General features: G+C 44.1%; 2 protein-coding genes across 2 annotated transcripts; both read right to left on the bottom strand.

The window, feature by feature from the left end:
• Positions 1-8,199: 8,199 nt before the first annotated feature.
• LOC133019708 (odorant receptor 131-2-like) lies at positions 8,200-9,168 on the bottom strand. Its single transcript, XM_061086266.1, has one exon. The coding sequence runs from the start codon at positions 9,166-9,168 to the stop codon at positions 8,200-8,202; it is 969 nt and encodes a 322-aa protein (XP_060942249.1).
• Positions 9,169-16,743: 7,575 nt separating this feature from the next.
• LOC133019707 (odorant receptor 131-2-like) lies at positions 16,744-17,685 on the bottom strand. Its single transcript, XM_061086265.1, has one exon. It carries the CDS (start codon positions 17,683-17,685, stop codon positions 16,744-16,746), a length of 942 nt encoding a protein of 313 aa, XP_060942248.1.
• Positions 17,686-21,186: the final 3,501 nt, after the last annotated feature.

Below are 21,186 nucleotides of genomic sequence, written 5' to 3'. Positions count from 1 at the left end.
TTAGTAATTTGTGTTTTTATACTTTATTATATTCATAATAAATGTTTGTCTTTCACAAATGTTCTTTCATTAATGATGCATAAGTGAATTTTGCCAACCTCTACACTGTCAGGTTGGATGTAGGATTGCGCCGAGGAAGGCTGCCGTGTCTCGAGCTCTCCCATAGCTCTGCTCTTTTTTTCTCTTTTTTCTATATTGTTGTTTTTTATTCTACTTTATAGAATACTACTTTACTACTTCTACTTTATTCTCCGGACCTGGAGCACCTCATGATCAGATGCCGGCCTTATTACATCACGCGGGAGTTTACATCGGTCGTCATAACAGCTGTGTACATCCCGCCACACGCCGACACCAACCAGGCGCTGGACGAGCTGCATGCGGTTATCGACAGGACAGTGACATCACGGCCCGAGGTTGCGTTTATTGTGGCCGGGGATTTTAACAACGGCAAGATGAGGAAAGTCCTGACGAGATACTACCAGCACATCAGCTGTCTGATGCGCGGCGCGAACACGCTGGACCATGTTTACACTCCCTTCTGGGGTGCGTATAAGGCCCTCCCCCGCCCCCATTCGGCAAATCAGATCACGTTTCAGTTCTGCTGCTGCCTTCCTATAGGCAGAAACTCAAGCGTGACAGACCGGTGACTCGGACCATTCAGCGGTGGTCCGACCAATCAGACTCGGCTCTTCAGGACTGCTTCAGCACGACGGAGTGGGGCGTGTTCCAGGATGATGACATCAACACGTACACGGACGCGGTCATCTGCTACATCAGCAAATGCATCGATGACGTGGTACCCAGGATGTCTGTACGAACATTTCCAAATCAGAAGCCCTGGATTAATGGTGACGTCCATGCTAAACTCAAAGCAAGGACCGTTGCCTACATCTCAGGGGATCTGGAGGAATACAAGAAGTCCTGGTACGCGCTCCGGAGTGCTATAAGCAGAGCTAAGAGACTGTACAGGGACAAAGTGGAGTCCCACTACAAGGGCTCCAACACCAGGAACATGTGGGCCGGACTGAGAACCATCACAGACTACAAAGCTAAGACCAGCAGTGCTGATGATGTGTCTGCATCTCTCCCAGAGGATCTGAACACTTTTTACGCTTTGAGAGCACCCCCCCGGCTGTGGTGATCGAAGAGGCCCAGGAGGACTGCTGCCCCCCCGTCATATCCAGGGCAGACGTGTGGAGATCTCTCAACGAGCAAGGCACCTGGACCTGATGGCATCCCCGGCCGAGCTCTCCAGGTGTGTCCAGATCAGCTGGCAGATGTGTTCACAGACATCTTCAACCTGTCCTTCCTCTCTGACTCTCTGGACCCTCTGCAGTTTGCCTACAGGTCAAATAGGTCGACTGCAGATGCCATCTCCCTACCCTCCACACTGCCCTCTCCCACCTGGACCAGAGGGACACATATGTGAGAATGCTGTTCATCGACTACAGTTCAGCATTCAACACCATCTTGCCCATGAAGCTCGTCACCAAGCTCAGAGACCTTGGGCTCACATCGCCCTCTGTGAGTGGATACTGAACTTTCTGACGGGCAGACCACAGGCGGTGCGGATCGGCAGCTCCACATCCTCCACCCTGACTCTCACCACCGGTGCCCCCCAGGGCTGTGTGCTCAGTCCTCTCCTGTCCTCCCTGTCACGCATGACTGCATGGCCACTGTTGTGCAATAGTAGTAGACTTGACGTTGGCTAATTATTAATAATCATGAAATATGATTATTAAAATAATAAAAATGATTTATTAAAATAATTAAAAATGATAAGGCTATCACAATAAAATATCACAATAAAATGATTGTAACGTCCTCACGTAGAGAGGACAGGAAGCTTCTTCGTCGTCTATCACTTTATTGACTTTTACATGTGAACATGTGCCTTTTTCATCCACTCTGTCACTCGCGCACATCAACAACAACCTAACTTCCTTATTGCCACCCAATCCCCCGCAAAACCAGCCAATGAGAGAGCCTCGTTACCAAAGAACCCATCCTATTTGTCTAAACAATCACATGTCCCGCCCCCGACCCTTCACTGCCGCTCAGGACTTCAGAACATTCCTTTAACACAATGTCTTACTGACAACGGCCAACAATCACACATAACCATAAGCAGTGTTGGGGAGTAACGGAATACATGTAACGGCGTTACGTATTTAGAATACAAATTATGAGTAACTGTATTCCGTTACAGTTACAAATTAAATAGATGGTATTCAGAATACAGTTACATTGTTGAAATCAGTGGATTACATGACGGTACTTTTCTGTTTCACGAGTTTAATCACTGTCTCGTAAATCCACCTGAGGCAAAGCCCCCAGGAAGCAGCTGGAGACCAGGGCTGCCGTAAGATCGCCCGGGCCCCCGGCGGCGTGAAGGAGCCTCACCGCGACCGGCTCGGGACCGTTACAGGCCCGGGACCGAGGCTCTGAGAGAGTTCCGTCGCTACCAGAAATCTACGGAGCTGCTGATCCGCAAGCTGCCCTTCCTGCGCCTGATGAGAGAAGACCGACCTGCGCTCCCAGAGCTCCGCTGTCATGGCTCAGCAGGAGACCAGCGAGGCACGCAGGGTTCACACCGGACGCTGAAGCGACGCTAAAATAATATCACCCGTTGACCCAGAAGTATAAAAGCATATGGTCACTTGTTGCTCCAACATTAACTGCAACAGCGTCCCAATTTAATGTCATCTATCTTCAAGAACTTCTCCGCTGTTTGCTCCGTTCAATGTCGGGTGTCGAGGGTAAATGACGTATTCTCCGCCCCCCCCCCCCTCTCTTTTTATCTTTATGACTGCTTGTGTGTCTGTATGGAGGGGGGCATTTAATAATGTGATCGGTCAAATTGGTAAATTTAAAACTCCAGGACAACAGAAGGGGAATACAAACTATGGGATGCATGCTTTATCATTTATATCATATAAAATATGTCATCAATATCGTTCATTTTTCAGTGTGTTTCCTGGAGCGATACGCTCGCGTCAAGCGCAAAAAATAGACTCGACGCCGAAACGATCGCTGCACGGCGCGAGGCAGCCTTGGCGCAGGGCGGGGCTTCAGCCTCCGGTGGGACCGGTACAGAGGTGGGAGTGGATGGGAGCCGGACATCCAGCTGGCCCGACGCATCGGCGGAGAGAGATTTTAAACTGCTGCTGCTCCACTGACTATAACAACGCCGCAATCATACACTTAAAAAATGCAATACAAACCGGAAGTATTCCAAGTATTCAGAATACGTTACTCAGATTAGTTAATGTAATGGAATACGTTACAGATTACATTTTTGTGCATGTATTCTGTATTCTGTAACGGAATACGTTTTGAAAGTATCCTTCCCAACACTGACCATAAGCCCCAGTCCGTTACATTATCAATAAAGAATGATACAATCTGTAATTATTACTTATCGTAGCGGGGCACCACCCTGGTTACAGGGACCAACAAGTCAATCTATAAATATCAGTCTCATCTGCAGTGGTGGAATGTAACAAGGTATTTTTACTTCGTTACTGAACTTAAGTACATTTTTACGTATCTGTACTTTACTTAAGTAAAAATAATAGTGCATACTTTTTACTTTTACTTCCTTACATTTTGCAGCTATTATCTATACTTTTACTCCGCTACATATATGTGTCGTTACTCGTTACATTTTATGAACACAGTTTTCGCCAAAATGTTGCTGTTACGGAGCGGCTCCGCCAGCGCTCCACACACACACACAGTCACACACGCAGCCACACACACGCCAACAAACATTTCCACTCTTCCTGTTAAAGTTCGTAGTTGATCACTATCTAACCATCAGCTACTCTGTTTAGCGCAGGGCCGACGGAGGGTGCCCACTCGTCAGCTCCTCATATGGGTGACACACACACACACACACACACACATCTGGGTGACACACACACACACACACACACACACACACACACACACATACGCATCTGGGTGACACACACACACACACACACACACACACACATACGCACACACACACACAGTCACACACAGTGGCCGGTAAGCAGCCGTCCGGACCACTCCGTGAAGAAGGAGGAGGAGACGTTTCTTTAGTTTTAAAGCCGCCACTTTATTTATTGACTGTCCACCGGAGCAACACTCTCATCACCTCCAGGTGGTCGTTCACTTCTCGTATTCACACACATCTTGCGCAAGTTACCCAGGTGCACTACGTCACTCTCTGGGCCCGTTCCTTAAAGGGGCAGGCCATACCTGCAAATGTTGTTGCTTATAATTATTACTAGAAGTGACATCTGTAGAGGCATGAGTATTACTAGTAGCTATATCTGCATTCTTTATCAAAATGGCACAGCCTAGACATTGAGAGACAACCCATTGCGTGAGTACTTTTACTTTTAATACTTAAAGTAAATTTAAAAGTAAGTACTTTTTACTTTTACTTAAGTAGGATTGTTGATGTAGTACTTTTACTTTTACTTAAGTATATATTTTCCTGGGTAGTTGTACTTTTACTTAAGTACTAAACTTCAGTACTTCCTCCACCAATGCTCATCTGATAAAAGTTAAATTAATAATCTCAATAGTTAATATTAATGATTATATAATAAACAATGAAGGGTTTTAAGTTCGAGCACAGGCTATCATAATCCATCTGCATTCACATACATATGCACAAATAATCACAGAATACTGATACTTTATTTACAAAAGTATTTATTAAAAAGGGGAAATAAAGTTAATGTTATTTAATGATTCATAATTGTATCTTTCTGTGTCTATGTGTGTGTGTGTGTCTGTGTGTGTTTCTATGTGTGTGTGTGTGAGAGAGAAAGGGGGAGTGGCGATGACAAACTCAAAATGGTGGTCTAACTCACCGGGACCACAACCAAAATGGCAGATTCATCTTAGGAATGTGAAGCCAAAAATGGAGGAGAGAGAGAGAAAGGAGGAGTGGCAATGATGAACTCTCAAAATGGTGGTCTAACTCACGTTATTCAAAATGGAGCCTATGTTAATGACACCATGCGGCCGAAGGCCAAAATGGCGGTCGGCACGTGAATTAAAACAAAGGAATTTTCAGACAAAGAGAATTCTTTATCTCTGCTTTGGCCTTGGGGCCGAATGGCTTCGAGATGCGTTCAGGCTCTCTTAGCCTAGAGTTATCTAGGAAACTTGAAATGTGTGAATACAGATCGGAATGTGTATGTAAGCAGGTTCAGGAGAAGAGAGAGAGAGAGAGAGAGAAAGAACATGCAAGGAAAGAACAGAGGAGCTCTTTTAAACACGCCGGAGATAAGCTAACAGTGATTTTACCACTCAGCACCCAAGCGGACGTTGTGTGCTGATGTTTTAATCGTTAAAATCTCTGCTAACTTAAACGGACGTAAACAGTGATGCCGGAGGCGCTTCTCGCGGCACTAAGCACAAAGAACAAGGCCGGAACTCCGGAAACGGAAGTGCCGGCTCGTCACGGCTAAACAGGAGACACGGAGGTCTCACAAACAAATACACTCAAATATTAAACGTCACGCTAAGTATTAAAACTAGTCTCTGCCCAGACAAAATAGCCCCTTGCTGTGACCGTGGTTTCGTGGGGTGCGTGCGCGTTCCGCGCGAATGTCCCGGAAGTCCAGATAATAACTTGAGGCCTCTCAGGCTTGCTCCGGTGGTTCGATTGGGGCACGGAGCTCAGCAGCTGGGCCGGAACGGAGCGGATTTTCTCGTGCTCCTTGACGGGATGAAACTTCGTCTTCTTCTGCAGGGTGTTACGATCTGTTCAGTCTGTGTCTGTTTTGATTTCACTTCCTGTTTTATTTTGGTGTCTGGGTTCTTGTGTCTCATGTCTACCTTTACTTCCTGTTGGTTTCCCCACACACCTGTACTTGTCATTAAGCAGTCCCTACTTATACCCTGTGTTTCCCCTCACCCTCTGCCAGATTGTCATTGTCTCCTGTGTGCGTACATGCTCTCCAGCGATTTCTTCTGTGTTTGGACTACCTGGTTTTTGACTCTGCCTGGATTTATGACCTTCGATTTCTGCCTGTTACCTGTATGGACTTGTTGCTTTGGACTATTTAAGTAAAGTTTTATTTAATACTTTATTTTGCTGCCTCTCGTGCTTTCTTTGCTTCTGAGTCTCTGCCTAGTTAAGGATTGTCACACAGGGATGTGCGGCTGCTTGTAGCCGTTGGAGATCGTGTGGAAAGAAAAAAAAATCTGTGTGCAACTCGTCCCGCGAGTGAATTTCCTGTTTCGATCTTTTCAAGTTAAAATAACAAAAATGTCCTATCAAAATAAAACTTTGACTAAGATAAACGAAGGAAAAATAAAATGAATTAAAACAAACGTTTGTGATTTCCCCCCTTTAGCAGCTAGGACATCTGGAAAGACCCGGGGAGGTCTTGGCTGAAATCTTTAGTAGGGAAAATGGCTAAAACAAAAGTGGTAATCGCCTCCTTTAGTGACTGGGTCATCTGGTCAGACCCTGGGGAGGTCTGGTTGAAACGTCAGTGCAGGAGAAAAGCAGCGTTCTGAGGGAGCTCATCTCTTTTAAGTCAGGTTCCAGGTGACTCCCCCCTTGAGGAGGGGTTCAAGGGTCAGTGTGGCCCTCAGCCAATTGACTGTCAGATTTGACCTCAGTGGATGTCTCAGGTTTCAGTATGGTCTCTGCAGGCCCCCAAGCAACATCTCCCCTGAGAGGAGAGCAACTCTTATCCTGGCTTGTAATGTCGCAAGGGCCGCGTTTACGACTCTTTGTCTAAAGTCAGATCACTGGGGCCTTCCCCAACACCACCCTCAGCTCCAACACCATCATCAAGTTTGCTGATGACACCACCGTCATAGACCTGATCACCGGAGACGATGAGAAGGCCTACATAGAGGAGGTCAGAGCCCTGACATCTTGGCGCCAGGACAACAACCTCCTTCTCAACGTCAGCAAAACTAAGGAGCTGATCGTGGACTACAGGAAGAGACGAGGAGAAGAACACGCCCCCCTCTCCATCAACGGGACCACGGTGAAGCGAGTCAGCAGCTTCAAGTTCCTCGGGGTCCACATCTGTGATAACCTGACCTGGACCCATCACACAGACTCCATCAGGAAGATGGCCAGACAGCGGCTCTTCTCCACATGGACTCCAGGATTTTATGCAACTTCTACAGGTGCACCATAGAGAGCATCCTGACTGGCTGCTTCACTGCCTGGTACGGCCATAAGACTTTTAAACTCCTCTAACTCCTCTAAACTGCAATAACTCCATCAAACCAGCACCCTGGCATATTTGCATATTTGCACCAGCACCGTGGCATATTTGCATTTGCACTCTTGCACACAATTGAACAATTGTTGTTCTATTTTTCTCTTGAGCTGTATATATATATATATATTTAGATATATACATTTTATTTTATTTTTTAAATTTTTGATATTCTATTTTATTCTATTTTATACTATTTCTATTTTATTTTTTTGGTTGTAATTATTGAGCATTGCTAGAAGATAGCCTTTGACTCGAGCTTTTCATTGCCAGCGACTGCTTAATGTTTTTGTTGTGTATTTGATAATAAAAATCTTGAATCTTGAATCTTAAGTCAAGAAAACCATAAACCTTCACTGTTCATTATATAATCTTTAATAGTAAATATTGAGATTTCTAAGTGAACTAGATCTAAATGAGACTGATCTTAATCAATAAATTGGCTATCGTTTCCCTTCCTTTGAATGGTGGTGCACCGAGTTAACTTTAACCAACTAAAGTTATGATTTCATTATATTTTAAATATGTTTATATTTTATTTTGAAAACCACATTTATTGAATGCCGAAAGGCACACCATGTTATGGTATCACTTTTAAGGCATTATTGTGTAAGATGACAGGACATGAAAAAGTGTGGATCCTGACAAATACTTTCTTTGTTGTCATTTCTGAAAGAACTTTAATGGAATAAAATGTGTCTGAGGCACAGAAACGCATTTAGGACATAAATATGATATATATTTATATATATGGTATAATATTAACCTGTTTTGAGGACATTCAAATGTACATTTTACAGTCAAACAGTCAAACAGCACTAAGTGTTACAACATGGGGTTTGTTGGTGGAGCTGTGGTGAGACGTGAAATAAAGTACAAGCTTGTTTTAGTCACTTTCTTTCTATCAGATTCAAAACACAGCGAAACAGTGAATAATGCGACTTCACGAGGCGGAGACCTTCGTGTTGGTCCGAAAGACTTTCAGTCGACAGCAGAGATAAAACATGAGAGCAGGTCTGATGGTCTGATCTCTGATGCCATAGATGAGAGAGCTCAGACATCTGGGGAAAATAAAAATGCAAACATAAAAAACATTTTGCAGGCGCACGAATACTAATCTTTTGAGACTTCTGGAAGCAGCTGCCAGGATTGGGTTGTAGACGGTGGAGGAGAGGCTGAGGCCCAGCTGCACCAGATGCAGCAGCAGGGTGTTACGAGCTTTACGAGCTGAAGCTTTGTCTGTAGACGCTGACCTGGCTGCCACCATCACACCGATGTAGGTGGATATGATCACTGCAGCTGCTGATACAAACACAAGACAAGTGTAAGCTCTGTCATAATCATCAGACACGAGCCCGATCAACATTGCTATGTCCGAGCAAAAGTCTTTCATCTGCAGAGTGTCCAGGTCTTCAAAAGGGAAATCTAACATCAACAGAACGCGGACGAGGACGTTCAGTGAACTAATGGCCCAAACCACCATGATGGCCAGTGCTGTGTTTGTGATGGTGATGATGGTAGCGTGTCGCAGCGGCTGGCACACAGCTACATATCTCTCCAGAGACATCACCACCAGAGTGAGAGGGGAGACTTCATTTGTGAGTTTAGTGAGCATGACCAGAAAACCACACACAGGATACGACAGCCGTGTTCTACAGACAGCGATTATATACATTAACTGGCCAAGTGTCATCTGCATGGTGTCGGCCACCAGGAGGTTGAACAGGAGGATGTAACGAGAGGACTCACGAAACACTGCTTTGCTCCTCAGGGTGAACAACATGGTGACATTAATGAAGAGGAAGATGCAGCAGGGCACAGAGGTCACAGTGGAGAACAGCAGTCTCTCCAGTAAACCCTGATACTGAGCTCCAGCTGTGACATTGGTCAGAGAGAGATTTGCACTCAACATTTTAGTCCAGCATCACAGACATGAACCTGTTAAAGTCAATGAAGCAGTAACACAGGTTTCTTCTCGCTCGTATTCCCACAACAGTAAAGAGGGGCTGTCAGCGGAGACGCCTGGTCGTGGCTCCTCTGGTTTCCATGTGAGCAGAGCTTGTCTGCAGCGTCCTCCTGTCCTCACACTGTATATGAACCCTCACATCACGTGACACCAGACACTGGCTGACACCTTCTGCATCATCTCTCCACTGGTCTCCAGCTCCCTGGTCATGTGATTTCTAGAAGAACATCTATCTCCCTGGCGAAATGATGGGGAGGGGCAGTAAATTCACAATGAGCATGTCCCTTTAGTTCACAAAGACATGGACATCCAGTCTGTCCTCAAGGTCTTTGTGCCAATGACTTCAAATAAAGATGGACTACAGGACAGCTTCCAAACGTGAGAAGCATCTGGATCAACACACAAGGTTTCATGTCTCTGATCAGCTCGGCTCTGATCAGTTATTGATGGATGATATAAGAACTGTTGACATGTGGTGACTGACAGCTTCAGACACTCACTGGTGTGTATAAAGTTACGAGTGTCCAAACCCGTGTGTTCAGCTATGAGAGCCTCTCATTGGCTGAGTGCTCCTGGCTGTCAGGTCAAAGTTATTCCACAGATGATATAAACCTAAACTCAGGCATCACCTTGTGGGCCTTCTGGAACAAGTCACACAGACAAGTATCCTTTGGGTCGATTCATAGCATAGCATAGCATAGCATAGCATAGCATAGCATAGCATAGCATAGCATATCATAGCATAGCATAGCATAGCATAGCATAGCATAGCATAGCATCACTTTGCCTTAACTTGATTATATACAATCCACATTACATTCCAACACTTGACTGATGATCGAGCATCTGACCACTGAGCTACAGACAGTTAGCGTCTCCTGCTAGCATCCCCTTCCTCAGCCTCTGTCCGAGCAGCTTTATCGGAGAGTGGGCAGATCTGGAGCTGCCCTTAGAGTCTCTCAGACAGAGAGAGGTTTGATTCCTGTTCCCATTTTAGTTTCCCTGTACCTGCTCTCAATAGGAAACGTCATCGGCCATTTTAATGGGATATCGTATCATTGCGATGCCGATGATTTTTGAAACCAGACAATGTCAGCTGCTTAGTGTGTAACTGTGGTGCGACTGTGGCTGAGGGGGTAGAGCGGTCAACCTCCAACCAGAAGTTCGGTGGTCCGATCCTCAGTCTTCCCCATCAGCCTGCTGAAGTGCCCTTTGGCAAGATACTCGACCCCTAAACGGCTTAATGACATGTGATGGATCTGCATCAGAGAAATGATGTCATTTAACTTCCTTCAGGTAAATTCAAATAAAACAGAAATCATACTTTTCAGTCCCGATCAGCAGGCGAACTTCTACCATCCCTCCGTCGCCTGGCAACCAGTATGAAAACAACAGGTTTCACATTCGATCCAAACTGAATTTTAAATCACACGTTAATGAAATCATTAAACCTGATACTTCCATCTATGAAATAGTTCCTAAATGAAATCACTTGCATCCCCCTGTCTTTTCCCGTCTGGACTCCTGTGATGTACTTTATACATGAGCCCCCCCTCAGTGAACCACGGCTGAAGGATCTTTCACCTCCTGCACAAGGGAGGAAACTCTCAGGTGATCCTCTCTGTTGCAGCCCAACTTTAAACTTAGAAAACTTTTGCCAAAGGAAACTTGAAACGTCTCAGATTTACAAGTTTTGGATTCAGACCTTGAAGACTGAAGTTAAGTTTTCTCTGTTTGCTGAAGACTTTGTTTGTGCTTGTTCTACTTCGATCCCCTCTGATGATTACTCAGAGGAATCATTAATCATGTCAATAGTTACTGAAAGAATGAGGTTTTGAATATTTAATGTGTCTAAATGAGATATCTGGGGAAAGGTCTACAAGGGATTTCTCTGTGTGACACCCCTGAGTGTTTACAGCTGACAAACAACATGACAACCTGTGAGCTGAGGAAACTTGTCCCTTAATGAGCAGAGACTTTAGATTCTCTACTGAACTTTGTGTAAAGTGTCTTTGACTTTCTTGAAGCACTCTACAAATAAAATGTATTATTATTATAATAATTATGATAAAACGTTCTAATTAATGGACGACCTGCTTGATCCCAGACAACAACATGAATCAGATTAACAATTTAAGATTATTAGCATTAAAGTGGTTCCACTACTTGGAACAAACTAATGGAAGATAATTTGTACTGAACGTAGAAAGCTAATCCTTCATCAACAGTTAGGTAAATAGAGTAAAGGGATTGGTAGATAGTTGAATCGGGATCAGGGCCAAAGAAAGTAGATGGAGATACCAACAAGGACAAACCACGTCAATATCACTACTGACTAAAGATTTCATAAAGGAAGAAAACGATTCTCTGGTTCATTTACTAAATGTCCATTAGCCTGAACACCTTCAAGGCTCAGGGTACACCACACACACATTCATACACTTTCAGTTTGACCTCTGACCTCAGCGTTAACCCCCGTCCTCCACAGTGAGCACCACTCTGACCGTCCTGCCGCCGCCAACCGTCCGCTGTAAACAGATGACCGTCTCCGGGAGACACCTCGCTGTCCTCAAAGGTACCAGATGGTTTTGTATTCAGCTTTATGTTTCTGTTGCCTCCTGGTGTGATAGAGAAAAGAAGGAGAGGCAGGAATTAGTCTGATCCCAAATTTACTTTGAAAGAGGAAAAGAAACCAGACGTCAGGTTGGACGATCACCAGCATCAGGACAGGCTCTAAAGGAACCACGTGTTATTGGAATGGTTTTAGATTAATAAAAGTTAAACTGAAAACTGTATTTATACCCCACAGTGTTGAATGAGTCTTCTCAGGAGGAGGTGAGGATTCGGGATGTTCGCATTTTGCCGAACCTGAACGCCTCATACCTTCCCATGATGCCAGACGGCTCCGTCCTGCTGGTGGACAACGTGTGGTGCGTTGTTCAGTCAAATACGTCACCTTTCACTTTCAGACACAATGTGTCTTGTAGTAGTTTATATTGTTGGGGAAGGCCCAGTGATCTGACTTAGAACAAAGGCTCGTAAAACTTGGGACTCGCCTCAGGAGACCCCTTACATTTAAAAATCCAGCATGGAGATCTTATCTCCATGTGAGAGAAAATCACTTCCTGGGTCCCCCACTGTAAGCCCGCCCCTGGGGGCCAAATCCTGACAACTCAATTGGCCGGGGGCCACACTGACCCCTGACCCCTCCTCCCAGGGGGGAGTCACCTGGAACATGACTTAAAAAGGCTGTGCTCCCAGAAACCTTTCTTTTTTCCTCCGATGCTGACGTCGCCACTAGACCCCCCCCCACGGGGGTCTTCCTAGTCAACCCAGTAAGCTAATGGAGGCGTTAAGACGTTTGTTTTATTCATTTCAATTCATTTCATTCATTTATTCTTTTATCTTAGTTGACGTTTTATTTTGAAAGGACATTTTCCTGTTTTAACCTGAAAAGACCAGACAGGAATCTCACTCGCGAGACGAGTGAGACACGGACTTTACTTTTATTCTTTTCCCAACACGATCTACAACGGCTACAAGCAGCCGCACGTTCCTGTAAAGCAGCACGATCTCCGCTGCTACAGAAGAAGACGAAGTTTCATTCCGTCAGGGCAGCAAGAAGAATTCGCTTCCTTTTCCGGTCCAGCGGCCGAGCCCGGAGCTCCGCTCGTGAGAGAGACCACGTGATTCACTGGCCCCTGACACATTCGCGCAGGCACATCGCGAGGGTTGTACAGTAAGAGACTTGATTATCTGGGCAGATACGTAGCATATTGTTTAATATTTGATTTTATTTGTTGCGAGACCGCTGAGTCTCATTGTTTAACCGGCTACCAAGAGCCGCTACTTCCGGTTCATTTCCGGGTTTTGTGTTAGTGGTTGAGCGCCGCGAGGAAAGCCTCCAGCCACGCTGTTAACGTCTGTGTTAGTCTGCAGTGAGTTTACCGATCAGAAACTCAGCCCACAACGTCCGCTTGGGGCTGAGTGGTTAAATCACTGTTAATCTATCTCTGGCGTGTTTTAAGAGCTTCTTTGAACTCTCCTTGCATGCCTTCTCTCTCTCCCTCTCCTTCTAAACCGACCTATACACCCGTTCCGATCTGTATTTAGAATACAGTTCATGTAACAGTTAAATCTATATTTAAAGGGCCTGAAAACATCTGGCCGCCATTTTGAAGCCAAAGCTAAACCAGAACAAAGAATCCTTTGTTCCACCTCCTCCTTTGTGCCTCACACGTGGTCCGGCGGCCATTGGAGATTATTCATCGGTAGACCCGCCCTCAATTCTGGCTCTAAATTCATAACGAACCCGCCATTTTGTTTTGTAGTTTTAAGCCTAACATTGTCGGCCTCCATCTTGGATGTGTCGTCACTATGTGACTGCGTCATCGCCACGCCCCCCTTCTTTTTCTCTCTCTCTCACACACACACACACACACACACTCACACACACACACACACACACACACACACACACACTTTTTGATAGACATAGACAGATGCACACACACACAGATACACATAGATGAATACATGTGTTTTCTTAATGGTGATAAATGCTGCTGCTGTTGTGATCTTTGAAATATGGGAGTTTGTTAAGATGATGGATCAATAAATAACACTAACTTTATTTCACACACACACACATAGACACATACACACAGAGAGACACTTTGACACAGACACACACACACATAGGGACAGACATACATAGGTAGACCGCCGGTTTTACATGTATTGTCTGAATTGTGATAAGTGCTGCTGCTGTGTTTATCTTTGAAATATCGGAGCTTGTTAAAATGATAAATCATTGAATAACATTATAACTTTATTTTCCCCTTTTTAATTAATACTTTTGTAATTAAAGTATCTGTAGTCTGTGATTATTTGTGCATAAGTGTGTGAATACAGCTGGATTATGATTGCCTGTGCTCGAACTTAGAAGCCTTCACTGTTTATTAAGTAATCGTTAATATTAAAATATTGACATTATTAATTTGACATTTATCATTATGAGACTGATAATTATAGCTTGATATGTTGGTCCCTGGAAACCAGGGTGGTGCCCCCCTTTCTCAATTATTAATATAGATAGTATTATTCTTAAATTGATAATTTTATTGTTTTTTACTAATTATTTTCATTATTCTTGGTTGATAACCTTATCATTGTTAATTGATAGCTTGTACTTTCTAATTGATAATTCCTATTTTCTCATTAGTGGTTTTATTGTTATTTGATTACTGATCATCTTCAATTAATAATTTAATTATTTTTGATAGATAATTTTTATTATTTTAATAATCATATTTCATGATTATTAATAATTAGCCAACGTCAAGTCTACTCCTATTGCACAACAATAATATACAACTCGATGTGCAGAACTTTATTACTAATGTAATAATGTTATTATGTCACATCTCATTGTATTAACCAGCCAATCACAGTGGCAGATTTTTCAGGATTACGTACATATAGATTTAGGAGAGATTTTTATTAATGTTTAAATTGAAATGAGCCACTTCTCACGTCTGAAATTAGATAAGTTTGTGTCTCATGTCCTCGTGTGTCCTCTGCTCAGCCACCAGTCCGGTGAGGTCGCCTTCCCAGCATGCTCAGCGCTTTAGAGGAGCATGACTTCTTGTTCCAGCTGCACCTCAACGACATGGGGCAGGACGACTCCAACGTGGTCTGGACACGTTTGGGTCTTTATTATGGTTTGTGTTGTGGGTCTCATGGAGACTTTTCATCTTCAGCGAGCTAAAGACAACACTGAGACAAAACCTTGGTGTCAGCGCCCTCATGTGGTCACTACATGTCATTGTGTTGATATTACAGATATGATGATACATCAAATGTTTAAAAGCAGGATTACATCAAAAGCCCGGAGTGGGGCACGACACAGGGTACTTGGTAAACTTTGAGTCCAGATCAAGGATTGTTTCTCACTTTCGTCAACAAAGTGAGAAAAGAGTTCAACATATTCACAGATTTCTCTCAGAACAATTCATATTCATTGCGATGATATTTATGTTTGTGTAATCTGGTGCAGATCTGAATAAAAATCCTGAGCTAGTGAACTTAAATATGTTTTCATAAGGAGCCTTTCGGGCCTTGGCAGAGCAATGGGACATTCCCGGTTCTCATCATTCCTATCAATAATGTTAACATTTTACTTTCAAATTTAGCTTTTCATCAAAACTGAAAACAAGTGTATTAAAGGATTTTGCTCCTGGAACTATCCGGTGCTGGTTCTGGTGCATCCTGTCCCCTTGGCTGTGCACGTTCACTGTGGACACAAGCTTCTGCTTGGATTCATTAGACTAGTGACTGATTGAGTTTATTTACTTTAGCTGCATCTAATTCACATAAATCTCAACCTTAAGATGTCAGAGTTAAATATGATCTTGACCAGTAGAAAGAAAGAAATCACTGACCAGTGTAAGTGGTGGAGAATGAATGAACATAGAGGGATAAAACCTTTTTATAAACAGTCTATGGATGAAACACTTGTTTGATTAACATGGAGGTCACGATGGTGTGTGTGTGTGTGTGTGTGTGTGTGTGGGGGGGGTGGTAGGTTCAAAGCTGGGGTCTGAACATGAAAAGAATCCAGTTTTAACAACTCAATTTTAAATGGACTGAAAACATGTGACACTATGAAGACCAACACAAACATGATATGCAATCATTTTATTTCATGTTGTGGTGATACAGCACAGGAGCTTTTCTTCAAAGACAATCTGAAACGTTTCTGGAGGAACGGAAGAAGGCAGAAGCTACAGCCGCACGTTAGACGAGGATGATGCAACTTGAATCCTATCCTTTTGAAATGTTAATGCCTAATGAAGTGAACTAGTGAACTTAGGATCAGGGTCATATCTGAACCACACCTCCACAATACATCCGTCTGACTCAGCCTTTTTTCTCCCCTCTCTCCATTCTTCTTCCTCTCTCATCACATCCCACCTCCCTTCATCCTCGTTCAGCTTTTCTCCTCCTGCACTCGTCTCTTCCTACTCGTATTCAGTCTGGTGCACACCTTTTCTCCTTCTCTGTACCATCTGAGGCCTGTGATCAGCTCGGGACCCTTTTCTGTCTGAACCCGACTGAGCCAGAGAGAAACCTGAGCCTGATGTTTCCCCCAGTTACAGTCAAAACATCCAGCAGCCCAGCCAGCGGGTCTGAACCAACCTGACGCCGATATCATCTCAACCTCTCCGTCCTGTCAGGTCCCGACGGGTCCCGACGGACTCGGGTGGGAAATAGACGGATGTTTAACCTTCACCTCCCCTCAATGTTCAACACTTCCACTTCCATTAACACCTTTCAACGACAAGTCGCTGTAGCCGGATCTGATTGAAACAATCATAATTTTGACAGGATTCTATTCACTAAAGAAAAAGAGACAAACTGATGAGACTCAGACTTTTGGCCTGAACTTTACATTAAAGTCAAATGCTGGAAATGTTGGCATTTTACAAGCAGCATGAGTTTAACAAGTCAATACATGTGTCAGGGTGAGACCCCAGCTTTGAGTTTCAGTCGACAGCACAGATGGTACAAGAGCACAGGCCTGATGGTCTTATCTCTGAGCCCATAGATGAGAGAACTCAGACATCTGGGGAGCATGATGACGAGCACATATAAAGTATTTAGGATGATCAGAAGTATTGGCCTTGTCACAATCCTTGCAATGGATCCAACGACAGAGTTGTGTATAGTTGATAAGAGGCTGAGGCCCAGCTGCACCAGATGCAGCAGCAGGGTGTTACGAGCTTTACGAGCTGAAGCTTTGTCTGTAGACGCTGACCTTGCTGCCACCATCACACCGATGTAGGTGGATATGATCACTGCAGCCGCTGATACAAACACAAGACAAGTGAAAGCTCTGTCATAATCATAAGACATCGGCCCAAGAAACATGGCATGGGATGTACAAAATTCTTTCATCTGCAGAGTGTCCAGGTCTTCAAACGGGAAATCTAACATCAACAGAACGTGGACGAGGATGTTCAGTGAACTAATGGCCCAAACCACCATGATGGCCAGTGCTGTGTTTGTGATGGTGATGATGGTAGCGTGTCGCAGCGGCTGGCACACAGCTACATATCTCTCCAGAGACATCACCACCAGAGTGAGAGGGGAGACTTCAATTGTGATATTAGAGAGCATGACCAGAACACCACACACAGGATACGACAGCCGTGTTCTACAGACAGACAAAATGTACAATATCTGGCCCAGTGTTATCTGCATGGTGTCGGCCACCAGGAGGTTGAACAGGAGGATGTAACGAGAGGACTCACGAAACACTGCTTTGCTCCTCAGGGTGAACAACATGGTGACATTAATGAAGAGGAAGATGCAGCAGGGCACAGAGGTCACAGTGCCCAGCATCACTCTGTGCAGCAACGCATCACCAGTAGTAGTGTTGGTTTGAGCTGTACGTGACATCTCAGAGAAGCATTTACCACATGAACAGCTAGAGCCTGTTGATGCAGCTGGAAAACAACAGCACAATGAATCTCTTCATCTGTCCCCTGTATTCTGAGAACAGTGGAAAAAACACAAAGAGGCTCGTCGAGTTGCATCCAAAACCCAAAAGCATTCACATTTCCCTTTGCAGATCATTAGCAGGTCAGTGTGTGTCTGTGTGTGAGCAGCTCTGCTGAGGCAACATGTTCCCATCGTCTGTATATCAGCTGCACAGGACGTCACATGACTCTGACATGTGACCACGCTGCAAGTGCTCGGAAACAGGACTGCACACAACTAAAGACGCTGTGGGAATATTATAATGATAATAATATTAAAAATTACTTTCATTATTAATATTAATGTTATAAATATGAATATCATTAGTATTTATGATTAAATGGCTTGTCACTGTTATTGCTTTGTACAAACTCATTTCACTTTGTAATATTTTACGTTTGTTTCCCTTTCCCCTGTTTCCTTTGATCCCTCCTGGGAGACCTGAAGCTTTCAGAAGGAACTTGCAAGTTGAAAACCGTTGCAGTGATCTGAATATGCGTCTGCATTTTTCTGAATTCCTGCAGCATCTATATCAATTTGAATTTAAACACATTCAACCATCGAATTTGATAATTTTTGCAAAATGTTTTCTTTTCCCAGCAAACTCTCATAAGCGGTTAAAGGTGTTGGGAAACACGAGGCTCCCCTTTCAGCCTACATGTGTGGTCAAAGCTTGAAACAAGCATGCCACATGTTCTGGAGTGAACTCAATCTCCCAAGATGCCACAGGTTCTATTGTTGTGAAAAACCAAGGAACTCAGTCTCCCAGGGGGCAACAGGTTTTTTTTTGTTTCAGCAACTTCAGGCATAGGTGTGAAAAGTCACAATGCTGACCTCCTTTTGGTCACTCTGGCCCATGACCCGTGAGGTCACCGGGCCTATATAAGACCAAGGTCTGCCCCAATTCTTCCTCTTTCTGCCGACCCTCCAAGGACACCCTCCTGCATCGCCTAGTAGAGGGCCGGGCTGCTCCAACAACTCTTCTCTTCCCACCCAACAACCCGAAGTCAGAGGTGCAGTTTCCAACTCATGTCTTCAAGGAAACCTCCACGAATCTCAAGCTTTTTCCAAACTCCAAGCAGCGACTCAATGTCCTGCAGGTAAGAACTCAGATTCAATAAGCAAATGAACTGCACAGCTCAACAGCACCGCGAGGACTTCAACCTTCCGACCAAACCGGGGACGTCGCAGGACTGCAACTGCACAGCAACTTTCTCCCTTTTTTAAGGACTGGTAACATACTGGGCTTAATAATGATACTAGACTAAGCAGGACTGTTTATGTGATTCTGTGTGGTGTGTATAAGTTTGATATGTGTTGTGTTATTGTGGTTACAAGTTAAATGAAAGTTAAATGTTAGATACGCTCTTCACAGGATCTCTCTGACCCTTTCAGTCTCTAATTAGCATTCACAGGGGGGGAGCTACCATCTTAGGAGCCCACAGGAAGGGGTCACTCTCTTTGTTAACCACCTTTTTGACATCTATTGCACTTGTGTCCGTCCTGGGAGACGGATCCTCACATGTGTCTCTCTGAGGTTTCTACGTATTTTTACCTGTTAAAAGGGTTTTTAGTAGTTTTTCCTGACTCTTGCTGAGGGTTAAGGACAGAGGATGTCTCACCATGTTAAAGCCCTATGAAACGAATTGTGATTTGTAAATATGGGCTATACAAATAAAATTTGATTGATTGATTGATTGATCGATTGATATAAACCTTCACTCTTCATTATATAATCTTTAATAGTAAATATTAAGATTTCTAATTGAAAAAGTTCTAAATGAGACTGATCTGAATCAATAAATTGGCTATCTTTTTCCTTCTTTGAAAGGTGGTGCCCGGAGAGAACTTAAACAAACTAAAGATATGGTTTAATATTAATATTTTAAATATAAATGTTTTATAATTCATTTTGATAACCAAATGTATTGAATGCCTAAAGGCACACCATCTTATGGTATCACTTCTAACAATTATTGCACAACATATGGTGCCCCATGTGAGGCAGAATACAGTTGGCAAAAATTCATGACTATGCAATATTAATGTGATTTTCATTTTTGCCAAGGCCAGAAATAACTGAAGTTGGAATTTGCACATCCAGCTTTGCCGCAGCTGGATGTGACTTTGTCCAGGTTGGACGTGTCAGTGTTTGTTTACGGGTAGCAGCAGCTGTTAGCTCCGGGGTTGCCGGTGTTGGGGACCGTGTCTCTGCCGCTGTGGCCACTTAGATGCTTTACGTGTATTAGCAGCGTGCTAACCCTAACCCCCCCCGATCTCTGGCTGCAGTGTACCCGTGCTTGGGTGCTCGCTCAGCGGACAGCCTCTCCTGTGGTTCCCGGGTGGCGAAGCGAAGGAGAAGGGGGGGAGAGAGCTGCGCCTTACAACTTTTGTGGCTCGTACAGATTTGCTCCACGCGCCTTGAGCTGCACAAACCAGTGCCGGTCACCAGCAGCTCGTTGTCGCCTCCATCGCTTGCTTTAAAATAGACTCATACCCGGGGTTTTAAGTGCATTTCGCCGCAAAAGTTGCAGCAGTGTTATCCTCCAAAACAAGCCCCCACATCCCTTTGTCTGTGTCTGTGTCACTCAAAACAGGTCAATCTGAGGAGGGCTGTTTTAGACAGGGTAAAAAGGCTGCTGTTTTAAATGATCCTTGTGGTATTTTGACCAAAAAATTTTACAGATATTTCATTAAGACCCCAAGGAACCATATCAACTGTGGTAAAATGGGCATAATATGTCACCTTTAAGACAAAGCTGACACCGGCCCTATGTAACAGAGCTTGTACATGGCTGCTTCTGCCTAGCATATCAGCCCAAATTGGATAAGAGAACCTGAGAAAAAGCCACAGTGTGCTTCCAGCCCTGTGAATTTAAAGAATCCCTAACTGTTACTGCCCTGCATATCAGTTAGTGTTGTTAAAAGTTTGGTGAACTGTTTAACCCACCATAGTTTTGGTTAGGCTAGAGTATGATAGAATCCACACTACAAGGTGTCTGCCATTGCAACACCAAAGCCAACCACACGGCTTTTTGATTTATAAACTTAAATCTAATCCTTAAATTACAGGTCAAACAATGGAGAACCCCTGTGTAGAACAATTTGTTTCTTCCCTAGCACCAAGCCTGACCCCTGGCTATCCTGAATTCATCAGCAAGTTGAACTTCAATGAGTGCAGTAAAGAAATAGATTCACTTCTTAATGACAGATGTGATGCACAAACAGCATCAAAGGGTCCATTGTTGAGATGTATGATTCTAAATTTCCACAGGCAAATCTACCTTGCCTGTCAGAGCAAAGGAGCGATGGAACAGGAGGTAAATGCCATGAGAGCACAAAATGCTTTTCTCCTCCAGGAGGTTCACGCCGGGTTCACACCGGGCGCTGAAGCGACGCTGAAGCGACGCGTAAGCGCAG

The sequence above is a fragment of the Limanda limanda genome, chromosome 14 (assembly GCF_963576545.1).
Source record: "Limanda limanda chromosome 14, fLimLim1.1, whole genome shotgun sequence".
In the NCBI taxonomy this organism is placed as follows: Eukaryota; Metazoa; Chordata; class Actinopteri; order Pleuronectiformes; family Pleuronectidae; genus Limanda; species Limanda limanda.
This window is presented reverse-complemented; position numbering and strand designations above follow the sequence as displayed.